Source organism: Staurois parvus, unplaced genomic scaffold, assembly GCF_062004578.1.
Source record: "Staurois parvus isolate SC_StPar_1 unplaced genomic scaffold, SC_StPar_1.0 ptg000136l, whole genome shotgun sequence".
NCBI classification, from domain to species: domain Eukaryota; kingdom Metazoa; phylum Chordata; class Amphibia; order Anura; family Ranidae; genus Staurois; species Staurois parvus.
The window spans coordinates 4,031,009-4,044,107 of NW_028317932.1; the positions used below are offsets into that span (position 1 = coordinate 4,031,009).

Sequence of the window (13,099 nt, forward strand, 5' to 3'; positions counted from 1 at the left end):
GTGACATCAAAAATGCAGTTTCTGAGGCAAAACCAAGAAGTAGAGAAGAACTGTGGAATGTAGTCCAATCATCCTGGTCTGGAATACCTGTTCATAGGTGCCAGAAGTTGGTTGACTCCATGCAACACAGATGTACAGCAGTTCTCAGAAACAGTGCTTATACAACTAAATATTCATTAAGTGATTCAAAGGAAAGCAAAATCTTCAAACATTTTTCAGTTTATATAGTGAATGTTTGAGTTTGTAAAGAAGAATACAAACACTGCTATTTTTTTGAACAGTCTAATATTCACTTTTCATCAATTTTTTTAGAGGAACAACACACATTTGATATATTTTTCTTCATGTTTTGATTTGGAATAGAATGTGTAGTGTTCCCAATGTATTTGTGTGTATGGAAATAAAAGCTATTAAAAGGATTTTGAGCTTTATTCACTTTTTTTAACACACTGCTATTATTTTGAACACAACTGTAGGTGTGTGTATATATGCATGTGTGTGTGTATATGTATGTATGTATGTATATGTATGTATATGTATATGTGTGTGTGTGTGTGTGTGTGTGTGTGTGTGTGTGTGTGTATATATATATATATATATATATATATATATATATATATATATATATATACACACCTGAATAGTTAGTATACATACTGTAAATATTATAAATGTGTTTAAGTTTACTTAGTCAATGGCCTGATAGTTTCTTCCATGCCATCTGCTTGACCTTTTGCTGACAGCACACAGGTATTAGCATGAGGTCACACAGCTGACAGGGCAGAAACCTTCAGACCCCTGTGTCTTGGAGCCACGATTCAGACTACAAAGTATTATGTACAGTGTATCTAATGAAGGGACAAATATCCTTATTTTATAGGGATACCTGCACAGTTAAAATAATTTTAGATGGAATAATTTGATTTTTTGTTTTGCCCAGTAATAACTGTCTATCTTAAAAGAATCTTGTACTTGAGAAATATTTATTCCTCCTTTTGATTTTGTAAAAAATGCTATTTGCCTGTTTCATGTATCATTATTTCTGAGTCACTATTTCAGTAGAAATATGAAGCAGTTTGGGTCAAAAGTCAGAATTCTTCATCTGTGTTCTTTTTCTGGGACGGTAACTCAGAAGGTACTGAAGCTAGTTATCATTGTGACATCCAGGCAGCTTGCATTTTCAGTAGATGATGTCCGTAATTACAGATTTTTATATTTTTTTCTAAATTCAGCTGGCTATTCCCCTCACTTCCTGTGCTTTTGGAGATGTCACTGTGGCAGGAAGTGAAGGGAAATTTTTTCAGTGGGGACACAGGCCACAATGAATGCTAATGGAGGCTGTAGCTTCTCCCACCCTTATAAGTGTTTTATTGCTTTGTATTTGTTAGAAAGGTTTCTCTGTTTTGGTGACATTATTGTTGCCAGGATAAGAAGTGAGGGAAGATCCCCCAAACCGGGCCACAGAAAATAAAACAAAAATACTGGTGGATTGTAACAGTACCCTTTCATACTTTATTTGTTTCTGTCTTAATGAATATGTGAAAAAATATGTTAATTAGGCTTTGCAATTTCTTTACCACAGGTGTTAAGAGTTTGGGATCCCAGGACCTGTGCCAAGCTGATGAAATTGAAAGGACACACAGACAATGTAAAGGCTTTACTGCTAAACCGAGATGGTACACAGGTATAAGCCCAATTGACCTTCATGCTGTAACCAGTATCTGTATGTCTGTCTTTTTTAGGCTGGGCTGCTTGGGGTGTATAATATAACATTTTCAGGATTTAACGTTCTTATTTAATGGATGTCTTATTTTTAGTGTCTTTCAGGAAGCTCAGATGGCACAATCCGTTTGTGGTCTCTAGGCCAGCAGAGATGCATAGCCACCTATAGGGTGCATGACGAGGGTGTCTGGGCTCTCCAGGTTAATGAAGGCTTCACGCATGTGTACTCTGGAGGGAGAGATCGCAAGATCTACTGTACAGATTTGAGAAATCCGGATCTGCGGCTGCTCATCTGTGAAGAAAAAGCTCCCGTTTTAAAGGTTAGATTTGTTGTTTTTTTTCATAAAGATTGCTTGGAGTTTATTTTTTTCCAGAGCTGCAGAACTCTTTATTATAAATAATGCATATTAATATATATATATCAGGTTGATATAAAATGGGGTTGATTTACTAAAACTGAACAGTGCAAAATTGTGCATGGTAGCCATTCAGCTTGTTCAATTAGGCTTTGACAAAAAAAACCAAAAAAACTGGAAGCTGGTTTCTGTGCAAAGCTGCACCAGATTTTGTACTCTGCAGTTTTATTAAATCAACCCTATTATCTTTTTAATGTGTGTATTTTTATGTATAGTTAGGAATCATATATGTACATGAAGGCAGCAGTATTTGTTAATCAGCAACATTTTAATAACTGGCTGTTCAGGAAGCCATGTGTGCTGCAGCTATCTGAATACAATAGCTGACAGTAGAGATTTATCCATCTATACAGTTTATTGTAGATGGGGAATCCATTGATTTCCCTTGTTCGGCTTCATGTGCTGAATGAGTAAATTCTATGCATGTTTGGCTAGGCTCAGATTAAACTCCCTTCTATACTGTGGATATACATAGAGAAAGGTCCCAAGCACTGCACACCTAGCAAAACCATTAATAAACAGGAGAAAGCAGCCTCAGCCAACTTCATCCATAGCCACACCCCCAGTGAGTATCGCCCTGCCCAAGGGGCTTAATACTGTTTTATGACTAGGTGCATCAGCTGTCTACTGTATCTGCTATACTACTTTGCCTTTATAATTTGTGATAATTTGTGAGTCAAGGAGCAACTTACTTGGAAACCAAAGAAATATATTTTTTTAAGGAAAAATGGTTGTTTTGATTCATTGTTTAGTTTTTCCATGTGGTGTTTTGTCACATATGCAGTGGGCACAGTTGTCCATACATTGTGTGATATTTTACATATTAGAGTCTCTGTTGGTCTTTCTAGATGGAACTTGACAGATCTGTTGACCCTCCAATTGCCCTTTGGGTTGCAACCACAAAGTCATCTGTTAATAAATGGGTAAGAAATGATTTTTCGTTTCCCTGTTTATTTTGTCCCTATTTTATCTCCAGCTCTTAAAACTAGAATTCCTAGCATGCTGGCAAAGAATGATGGAGCTTGTAGTTCCAGTACAACCGTTTTGTGTAATGTTGTATTCCTAATAACTCAGGAAACAAAGTTAATGGGACACTGTTATCTTTTAGCCTATAAAGGGTATTATGAACTTCAGAGCCTCAGGAGAATATGAGAATGACTGTAGCACACCGATGAGTCCAATCTGCTCACAGCCCGACCAGGTCATTAAAGGTAATCTTAAGCCCTCATTCCACACTAAATAGGCCGTATTCTCGTGTATCTCTTAGGTACTGGATTACACCAAAGAAGCGTACATATTTGTTTTGTTAAATCTTCCATGTTCATGTGTGTAATATGGGTGATTGCATTATAATGTTTCATACCATTTTCTGGTGCGCAATTCCTGATTATATTTAGAGAAACATAATTCAGAATTTTTCTATCCGAGGGACAATACTGCGATTCTTTGCCAATTGGGATAGTTCTCTAGTTAAATTAGATACTGTAAGCATATACGTACACTACACTGTATTTGTTCCCATTTTGTAAAAACAGACCTCTGTGTTTTAGTAATAGGAATGGGTTGGTCACAGGGTCTGTGTAGCAATATATTTTGAACGCTAGAAATTTGCTGATGATTGTGTTTCTACCCTGTATTCCAAAATGACCAATTTAAGATTCCTTAGGTGGGTTTTTTGTCTTCACTTTGCGTGTGTGGGCATTGCCTAAACTGTAGATAACATGCAAATACTTTTTTTTCTTATTTAAGACTTAAAAGTCTTTCTTTTAATTTATAGTTGCCTTTTCAGTTTGGTTGTTTCTGTTTCTCTCTCCAGGGGGAGCTAGCATTATTCAGTGCAACATTCTCAATGACAAAAGACACATACTAACCAAAGATACAAATAACAACGTGGCCTACTGGGATGTTTTGAAAGTAAGTACAAAAATTATACTGTAATAGTACCATTAAAGCAGTATTAATCCCAGAATCAAAAATGTAATATACTGCAGCTTACCAATCAGATGTGGTGGCTGCATTAGTTTTTTGTTTTTTTTTTAATACTTGCCTACCAGGCACTTTTACCCCCTTTGTGTCTGGGCCAATTTTCAGCTTTCAGCACTCTCACACTTTGAATGTCAATTGCGCAGTCATGCAACACTGTTCCCATATAAAATGTTTTTCCTTTTTTTTTTTTTCACACAAATAGAGCTTTCTTTTTGTGGTATTTAATTGCCACTGGGTGTTTTTTTTTTTTTTTTTGTGCTATAAACAAAAAAAAGCAAAAAATTTGAAAAAAAAAAAGTTTTTCCTTTTTCTGTTATAAAATCTTGAAAACAGGTAATTTTTTTTCCTTCACTGATGTGCACGGATGAGGCTGCACTGATGGGCACTGATAGGCTGCACTGATGAGGTGGCACCGATGGGCATTGATGAGGCACTGATATGCTGCAATGATGGGCACTGATGAGGTGGCACTGCTGGGTGGCACTGATCATCAGGGCACTGATCATCAGTGCCGATCTGCTCTGTGACAATTGCCGGTTATTGGCAGTACTTTCCTCATGCTGTGACAGTGTGATTAAAGTGCTGCCGATAACTGTCAACTGTATTCACTCGATGACCTGCTGTATCATTGGACACAGCTGATCATGTGGTAAAAGGCCCGCTGTGATTGGCCTTTTACTTCATCATGTGATCAGCTGTGTCCGTATGACACCGCAATCACAGAGGCGTGCAGGATGGCGCGTTCTGGGAGGACGTCATATGACGCCTTCCCAGAACTGGACGACTGCGCTGTGGCTGTCATTCGGCTATAGTGCGGTTGTGAAGTGGTTAAGCTTTGTAAGCTTTGTTCTCTCTGTTTTCACATGGTGACCTGGTCAGTAACACACCTCCTCTATTAGAGTGCATCTGTCCCCCGCCAGCTCTAAGTGTGAGTACTGAACAATCAGACACTGTTCTCTTTCTTCGCTCTGAGCAGAGAGCCGGGACTGTCAGTCTCCGTCTCTTTGCCTTTCTACTCAGCACTCACAGGAGCGCTGGGCTGTGGAGGGGGCAAGAGGGGCTGGCTCAGACTCTCAGTGGATCACTGAGCCAGCTGCCAGTCCAGGGATCTGGGTGGATACGGACTTTAAAGTCGGGATCTTTCCCCAGCCTGGACCGACTGAGTGACATCAGCCGACAGCGGACTTTAACCCACTGTCAGCTGAAAACGAAATGACTGAATTGCTGAATTATTCAGCAATTATTTAAAAAAATCAGGTGATTGGATGTGCTTAAAATGATAGTTAGTCAGTAATTGTTTGACCTTTTATGATCATGACCTACTGTGGTTCCCCTTTTGATCACATAGGAGATCATTTAAAGTGGTTGCAAAAGCTCAAGGTTTTTTACCTTCATGCATTGTTTGCAAAGGTAAAAACCTTCTGTATTTAGCAGCCCCCCCAACACTTACCTGAGCCCCATCACGATACAGCGATGTTCACGACAGACTCGGTTCTCTGAGGACTCTCATTCCTGATTGGCTGAGGCAGCAGTGGGAGTCATTGGCGTGCCTGTTCGGGTGCCCTCATTGCAAGCTGCTTGTTATGGAGGCACCCAACAGGAGGGAGGGGACAGGAGCACCAGCAGGGAACCTGGGAAGAGGAGGATCTGGGCTGCTCTGTGAAAAACCACTGAGCAGGTAAGTATACCATGTTTGTTATTTTAAAAGCAAAAACAAGACTTTAGTGTCACTTTAAGCATATTTAATACAAAATTAATGACAAATCAGACAGTATGTTATTGTTCAAGCTTTGATTAAGTCAGTGAATAATCTGTTTCAAATTGTAAGGTCTGCATATTTTTTTTTCTTCTTGGCCTTCTGTTATATATATATATATATATATATATATATATATATATATATATATATATATATATCTATATATATATATATATCTATATATGTGTGTGTGTGTGTGTGTGTGTGTGTGTGTGTGTGTGTGTGTGTGTGTTTGTTTTTCCCTTGTATGCGTACACACATTAGCATGTGCCACATAAATGTATGTTACAGCTGAATGTTTGCTGTGTAGGCACTTAAAATTCAGGTCTTGCAAACAAGTATTTTTCATTGTTTAAATAGCTTACTTATTGCCAAGCAATGTAAAGGAAATTGAAGCATGCCTCACTGGACCTCTTAGCCAAGTGGTCTAGTCATTTCCCACACCAGCCCCTTAACAGTTTTGTTGGGAGATTGTCTGATTATCTCTGCATTTTCTAAACATCCTCACTTACAACTTTGTAATAATAATCATGGTATGTTGGTTAAAGTAAAAAACAGTAGCACTCTAATACTCCAGAAGGTGAGTCCTGAGGCTGGTGACATTGTATGCTGGCGCTGATCAGGATGTAAGGCTTGTCAAGCTCTAACCTACAGGAAAATGACGCCCGGTTGTACACAGGATCAGCAGGCTGTAAAGCTAAAATAGTACAAGATGATGAAAATTGGCTTCAGCTTGTTTCTATTTAACCATGTAAAGAAAAGATCCCTTTGCTTGCTTATTCTGAAACTGGTCTAGTCCCAGGATCAGCTGTCAACGGCGGCTTCTGTGTAAAGGATAGCCGACAACAGATGCCCCATAATAAGTCACAAAAGCAGCCGCTGGAGACCGGAACGGAGTTGCTTCAGAATAGGTAATTATAGGGATCTTTTATTTACAGGGTTAGATAGAGTAGGCTTAGAATGGGGTAGGACTGTGGATTACCCTTAGTTAGCTCTATTTGAGAGTGCCAACCATCTGTTTTGATTTTTCAGGCTTGCAAAGTTGAGGATTTGGGAAAAGTGGACTTTGAAGAAGAAATTAAATCAAGGTTTAAGATGGTTTATGTTCCAAATTGGTTCTCTGTTGATCTGAAGACTGGGGTAGGTGTCCTTTTCTGCATTTTGTAACATGTAATACTTAGATGGAGCACTAGATGGCAGTGCTAGAGAATAGTTGGCTGTTGTAAATACTGAAACTCACCTATGTGTATAATCTTCTCATACCCACTCTCTCTCTCCCTCCGTCCCCCCCGTCCCCCCCCTCTCTCTCTCTCTCTCTCTCTCTCTCCCCCCCCCCCTCTCTCTCTCTCTCTCTCTCTCTCTCTCTCTCTCTCTCTCTCTCTCTCTCTCTCTTCTTTGATCAAGCGCATTTCTGGGAAAACATGATAGAGAAATTGGATTCTCAGCAGGGCACAAGTTGTTCAGATAAATATTAAAATTTACTGTGCTTGGGATACTAGATGATCTTCAGGAAAGTAGCGGAAAACTAAATTTGTCCTATTATTTCTTTAAAGTGTTCCTAAACCCAGGACCCTGCATTCACTATATCTTGTCTCCCACAGTACATAGAACATGGAAATGTAATTATTTTAGTAAATATAAACTGCTAAATACCTTTTCTCATCAGCAGTTAGAGCAGTCTTGTGACTTCTATCATTGTCCAGCTGAGCACTGGTTAATCTTGTAGGAGGAGATTTCATTCTTCCCTGACTGTCCTATGAGACTGCAAGACCCCTGACCCTCTGTCTGGATAGCGCTGATTGGCTCTTTGTTGATCACATGCACTCTCATATGAGAAAAAAAACTCTCTAGCAATACATACCACACTGAGCATGTGCAGCTTGCCCCCAAGGCATTGTGCTATCAGCAGATGTTTTAGGGACAGTAGATGAAGGGGAGGATCAGAGAAGACAGGCTCAAACATCCTTTTTAGACAATGTGGAGGATTAACCCCTTAAGTTCCACACTGATTCTACCGTTGTGGGTTTAGTAACACTTTAAACCTTGCATTTAAAAACAATATCCTGCTTTTCCAGTAGACTGTAGATTTTTTTCATTGAAAATCATTGTTATTAAATGTAACCTTCACATTTGTTGGCAGATGCTGACCATTACTTTAGATGAGAGTGACTGCTTTGCAGCTTGGGTATCAGCTAAGGATGCTGGCTTCAGCAGCCCTGATGGATCCGATCCAAAACGTGAGCTACTTTGTTATTACTGTTGTGACAATGTGTTTTATCCAGAAGCAGGTTTTGTTAAAGCTGAACTCCATGCAGAGACATTTATGCATGTGATGTTCTTTTCTTACCTTTTGCAAATCTGTGATTCATTGTAATTGTTAGGCTACAGACCTTGCCAGATCAGTCTTTGTAACCAGAAAGAACAAGCACTAATGGAAGATGCGCCAGACCAAAGGATAAGAGTTCAAATGAATGTATTGGTTTATACAAAATACTTCCCCCATAATCAGGGCTTCAGTTGAAATAAGAATGTTAAGAGGACTTGAATCAAGTTACTGCTGATTAGTAACTCTTCTGATCCAGAAATTGGCTTCCCTACAAAGATTTACACAGGAACGCTCTATTTTGCGTCCATTCATGGTTCTTATTTTTACTGAAGCATTGACAAAGGGGGAATTTTTTTCTGACTCACAGAATGCGTTTGGATTTTTTTAATATGTTATCAATGAATAAATTAATTTGGACTCTCTTATCCTTTGGTCTGGCGCTTCTTCCATTAGTGCATGTTTATTTGTAGTGACCTGCTGGGGTAGCTACTGGAGGGTCTGGAGGGTAGCCTTTCTGTTGTGAGCAGCCTAACCTGAGCCTTTGAGCTCTCCGAATGTTTTGTCCTCTTACTACTTTATAAGAACTTGTATCAAAAACCCAGTGCTTTTTTGATGCTTTTTTTTTTTTTTCTTCATTGAACTCAGTCTTTTCATCCCATATAACAAGGGCATTGTGTCCCTTATTTCCTGTTTGTATGGCTGATGGCTGACGTTGCCCGCTCCTTCCCCTGCTTGAGTTCTACTTTACCAACGACAAAAAATCCGTCGTCCCTGGCTGTAGTCGGAGTCTTAGACTTCCGGTCTTTCCTGCCCCTGACAAAGCCGATTTTGATAGGCCAGAGAAGTGGAGGGTGCAGCTATGTGGGCGGAGTCAGAACACATCTGATCCACCACAAACTATTCAAATGCACACCCATTGATAGAACTAATTCCCATTGCATGATGGGAATTGTAGTTCAAATTAATGATGCCAAACAGCAAAAGGAAGTTGTCTGCTTCCTTGATCCTCATTGTGCTTTTCCCTGGACCTGGCAGTGACATCGCAGGTATTTAGATTTTTACTAAAACTACTTAACTGTTGAGAAAATAAGGGGACAGACATAACGTCCAGATTTAAAGGGATTATGACCAGCTAAATACAGATTAAGTGGGAAGTCCTTCTCTATGATGCCAGGAGTGAAAAAAGAGTAGATAAGCACCCATGCAGAAACTAAACATTTTTTGACTTTTCTACACCGTTAATTACCATGTTTTTCTGAAGAGAGGCAGTACACTAAATAAACAGGCTGTATATAGTATTACTCCACTCCAACTCGCTCATGATTTGTTTGTCCTTTTAAAACATTCCTCTCCATCCACTGCTTTCTGTTGCCTGTCCTTCTTTCCACTATGAGCATATTGCATTGTATCCATGCAGGCATGAGGTCAGTGATTGATGGGGGTGGAAGCTCTGTAAATAATGAAAAACCAATTCCATACATAATGAACAGATTTCTAGGGACAATGTTAGCCCGTAAGCTACAGATAGTGGTCTTATATTTTATTTACATGAAACCTTTTATACCAACCATACATTGAACTAGTTTAGCAAGGGGGGATATATCACAAATCAAAACAGCTGCCTGATTATGCTGTGATAAAAACAGCCATTCACTGAATCACATACCGGACTTCCACTGATTGGCCCGAGGTGGACATTGTGATGTTGTCTGTGCGACTCTCTACCTCTATTCTGTATTCATTTAAAAAAATACAAGGCTTCCTGTGACTTGATTTTGTTCCGGTAACAGACGGAAATCCCCTGCATCCGCCGTTGGTAACACTGCATTGTATAATGTGGGCAGCGAATGCTGCATACAGTTTATACAGTGACAGCGGCCACATCAGTTAGTAAAGGAAATAGTTCGTTTGTTGGGCCAGCTTGGTCCAAAAGCTATTTAGAAAGTAAACGTGGAGTTCGGCTTTAGGTGAATGATCTATATACACTCACACATACCTATATAGCACATAAAGAAATCAATATGTTAATCATATTAAACATATCTAAACCCAAAAACAAAGATGTAATATATTGTGTCTTAACAGTCTTTAAATGTGGTGCCTGCATTAGTTTCTTCTTTACGTTTATTTTCACTCAGGGATTCTGTTGGTTACACAGTACTCTTCTAGAGTGACCATGCTCACTCCTTGTACTGTATCTATGGAAGAGCAGTGTAATTACCCTAGGTTGTTCTCCGGATTTGGACTACAAATAACTCCTGCTATCCTCATCTCCATTAAATAGTGAGGGAGTAGAGGTGTAGTTTCTATATAGCTTACAGAGGATAGATGAGATGCAAATAACATTGACTGAGAGTTCAGTAAACAGAAAGTTAAAAAGACATTGGATACCTGGCAGGATCAGCTGGTATTTTTCTGTAGTTACAGAACATTTGCTTGGTCTGAAAAAAAAAAACTAATGCAGCCACCACATCTAAAGACTGGTAATCTGCAATATATTGCTAATTATATATTATTCTAGGTTTGGATATTTTAACATTTCAAAGGTCTTAATTCATAGTATTATATGTGGTTTGCAAGGATGGCTATACATATAGGGACTCCATACATATGCAGGTTCTGCATTCTGTCTTTACAGGGCTATTAAATGCTTGTGATGTCTGTACTCATTTCTACATTTAGTAAAATAGTAAAAATATAGAGACGATAAAGAACAAATGTGGTAAAATACACTTAATAACCTTAATTCTCAATTTTGTTTTTGAGTTTAGGCTCTAGATCCTTTAATTTCTGTTTTCTCTGTGTAGTCACAAAGACAGACGTGTGAATATATAGGATTAAAGTAGCTTTTTGTGCTTGCAGTGAACCTTGGAGGTCTTTTATTACAAGCATTACTTGAGTTTTGGCCAAAAACTCACATCAACCCCATGGAAGAAGAGGAAAATGAAGTCAATCATGGTGAGGTGACAATCTGTGAGGGGAAGCCTGTGTTGTGCATATGACTGAGTAATCCATATCTGATGTCTGTCATCTCTGTCATTTTCTTGTGCAGTTGTAAATGGGGAGCAAGAAAATCGAATCCAGAAAGGCAATGGCTATTTTCAGGTGCCGCCTCATACTCCAGTAATCTTTGGTGAAGCAGGAGGACGCACTCTGTTCAGGTATATTCAGATCTATAGTGAACTGTGGAAGACTCCTGTCTGATCTTACAAGTGTCATGTTTTCTAACCTTTGTTTTTACTGCAGATAGTACCTTTAGATTTAAAACAGAAATTTGTGAATTTATTCATGTAAAGGGTAAAGCCCAACTCAAGCCAAAACTTTGTTTTGTATAGAGTGAGAAGGACATTGGACCTTGTCAGGTTTTTGTGTGTGTGTTTTTTTTTTTTTTGTTTTTTTTTTGTTTACCATTCTTAATCCATTTTACACCAGGACATTAAATGACATTAACCACTTGCCTACAGGGAACTTATACCCCCTTCCTGCCCAGGCCAGTTTTCAGCTTTCAGTGCTGTTGCACTTTGAATGACAATTGCGCGGTCATGCAACACTGTACCCATATGAAATGTTTATAATTTTTTTGAGACAGAGCTTTCTTTTGGTGGTATTTAATCACCTCTGGGTGTTTTATTTTTTGCTAAACAAACCAAAAACCACTGAAGTTTTTTTTCTTAGTTTTTGTTATAAAATTTTGTAAATAAGTGATTTTTCTCTTTCACTGATGTGCGCTAATGAGGCTGCACTGATGGTCACTGATAGGTGGCACTGATGAGGAGGCACTAGTAGGTGGCACTGATGGGCATTGACAGGCATCACTCATGGGCATTAAAAGGCAGCACTCACATATGGCACTGATAGGTGGCACTAATTGGCGGCACTGATTGGCATTGATAGGTGGCACTGACTGGCACTGATAGTTGACACTGAAAGGCAGCTCAGATGGGCACTGATATGTGGCATTGATATGCACTGGTAGGCACTAATATGTGGCATTGATATACACTGATGGGCACTGGCAGGTGGCATTGAGCACTGACAGCTGGCATTGATGGGCACTGACAGGTGGCACTGCTGGGGCTACACTGATCATCAGTGCCCTGAAGATCAGTGTACATGTCCCCTTTGAGGAATGCCGATTACTGGCTCTCCTCTTCTTTCGAGCTCTCAGCGTGACAGCTCATGAGAAGAGAAATGCTGATAACCTGCATTTCCCTATTTACATGCGGTCAGCTGTGATGGGACACAGCTGATCACATGACCGAGCCGACATCTTCTGCTCTTTCTGTTAATCGGTGATCCGCTGTGTCCGAGGGACACAGCACACTACCGATCGCCACGCTCCCGGAGCCGCGCATGTGCGGTTAGAGTGGGAGGACACCATATGACGTCCTCCCAAAACAAGAGAACCGCCTTGCGCCCGTCTTTACCTTGTATGGCGGGCGGGAGGCGGTTAAATGAAGTGGCCAGAGGTCAAAAGGACAAGACAAAGTCAGCATTAAAAAAAAAATCTAACAGAGTGCTAGAGAAATGTGGGGTTTTAAAGGTGCCTGAATACATAAACAGACATATTAAAAATGTAACAACTTATATTAGTCACTGTATATAAAAAAAATACAATACTGTAAATAATGATGAGAGTTTGGCTGTATCTGCGGTTGGAAGAAGTGAAATTTCCCTACATGTTTCGCCCAATAAAGGCTTCCTCAGGGGAAAAGATATTTTAACTGCAGTTCAGTCTACAATATAGGAAAAAAAAATATACATCAAAATAGAATAACAATAGCCATCAAATAAGTACAAATCCTATACTGTTCACAATTTGTATGAAATTCCCCAGCTCACCTAAAGAAAAAACTAACAGCAAGTGCCTTTATTGCTTTTTCTGCCCCC

The 13,099-nt window shown here is 39.4% G+C and overlaps 1 protein-coding gene across 1 annotated transcript in view; it reads left to right on the forward strand.

Annotated features, from left to right (window-relative positions):
• WDR48 (WD repeat domain 48) overlaps window positions 1-13,099 on the forward strand; it is a 57,650-nt gene that overhangs the window by 18,072 nt on the left and 26,479 nt on the right. Inside the window, exons 7-15 of the mRNA XM_089673133.1 lie at window positions 1,583-1,684; window positions 1,818-2,042; window positions 2,987-3,061; window positions 3,247-3,349; window positions 3,955-4,052; window positions 6,916-7,023; window positions 8,024-8,120; window positions 11,072-11,167; window positions 11,262-11,370. Of these exons, the coding sequence (XP_089529259.1) occupies window positions 1,583-1,684; window positions 1,818-2,042; window positions 2,987-3,061; window positions 3,247-3,349; window positions 3,955-4,052; window positions 6,916-7,023; window positions 8,024-8,120; window positions 11,072-11,167; window positions 11,262-11,370 (1,013 nt within the window). The remainder of the gene's footprint in view (window positions 1-1,582; window positions 1,685-1,817; window positions 2,043-2,986; window positions 3,062-3,246; window positions 3,350-3,954; window positions 4,053-6,915; window positions 7,024-8,023; window positions 8,121-11,071; window positions 11,168-11,261; window positions 11,371-13,099) is intronic.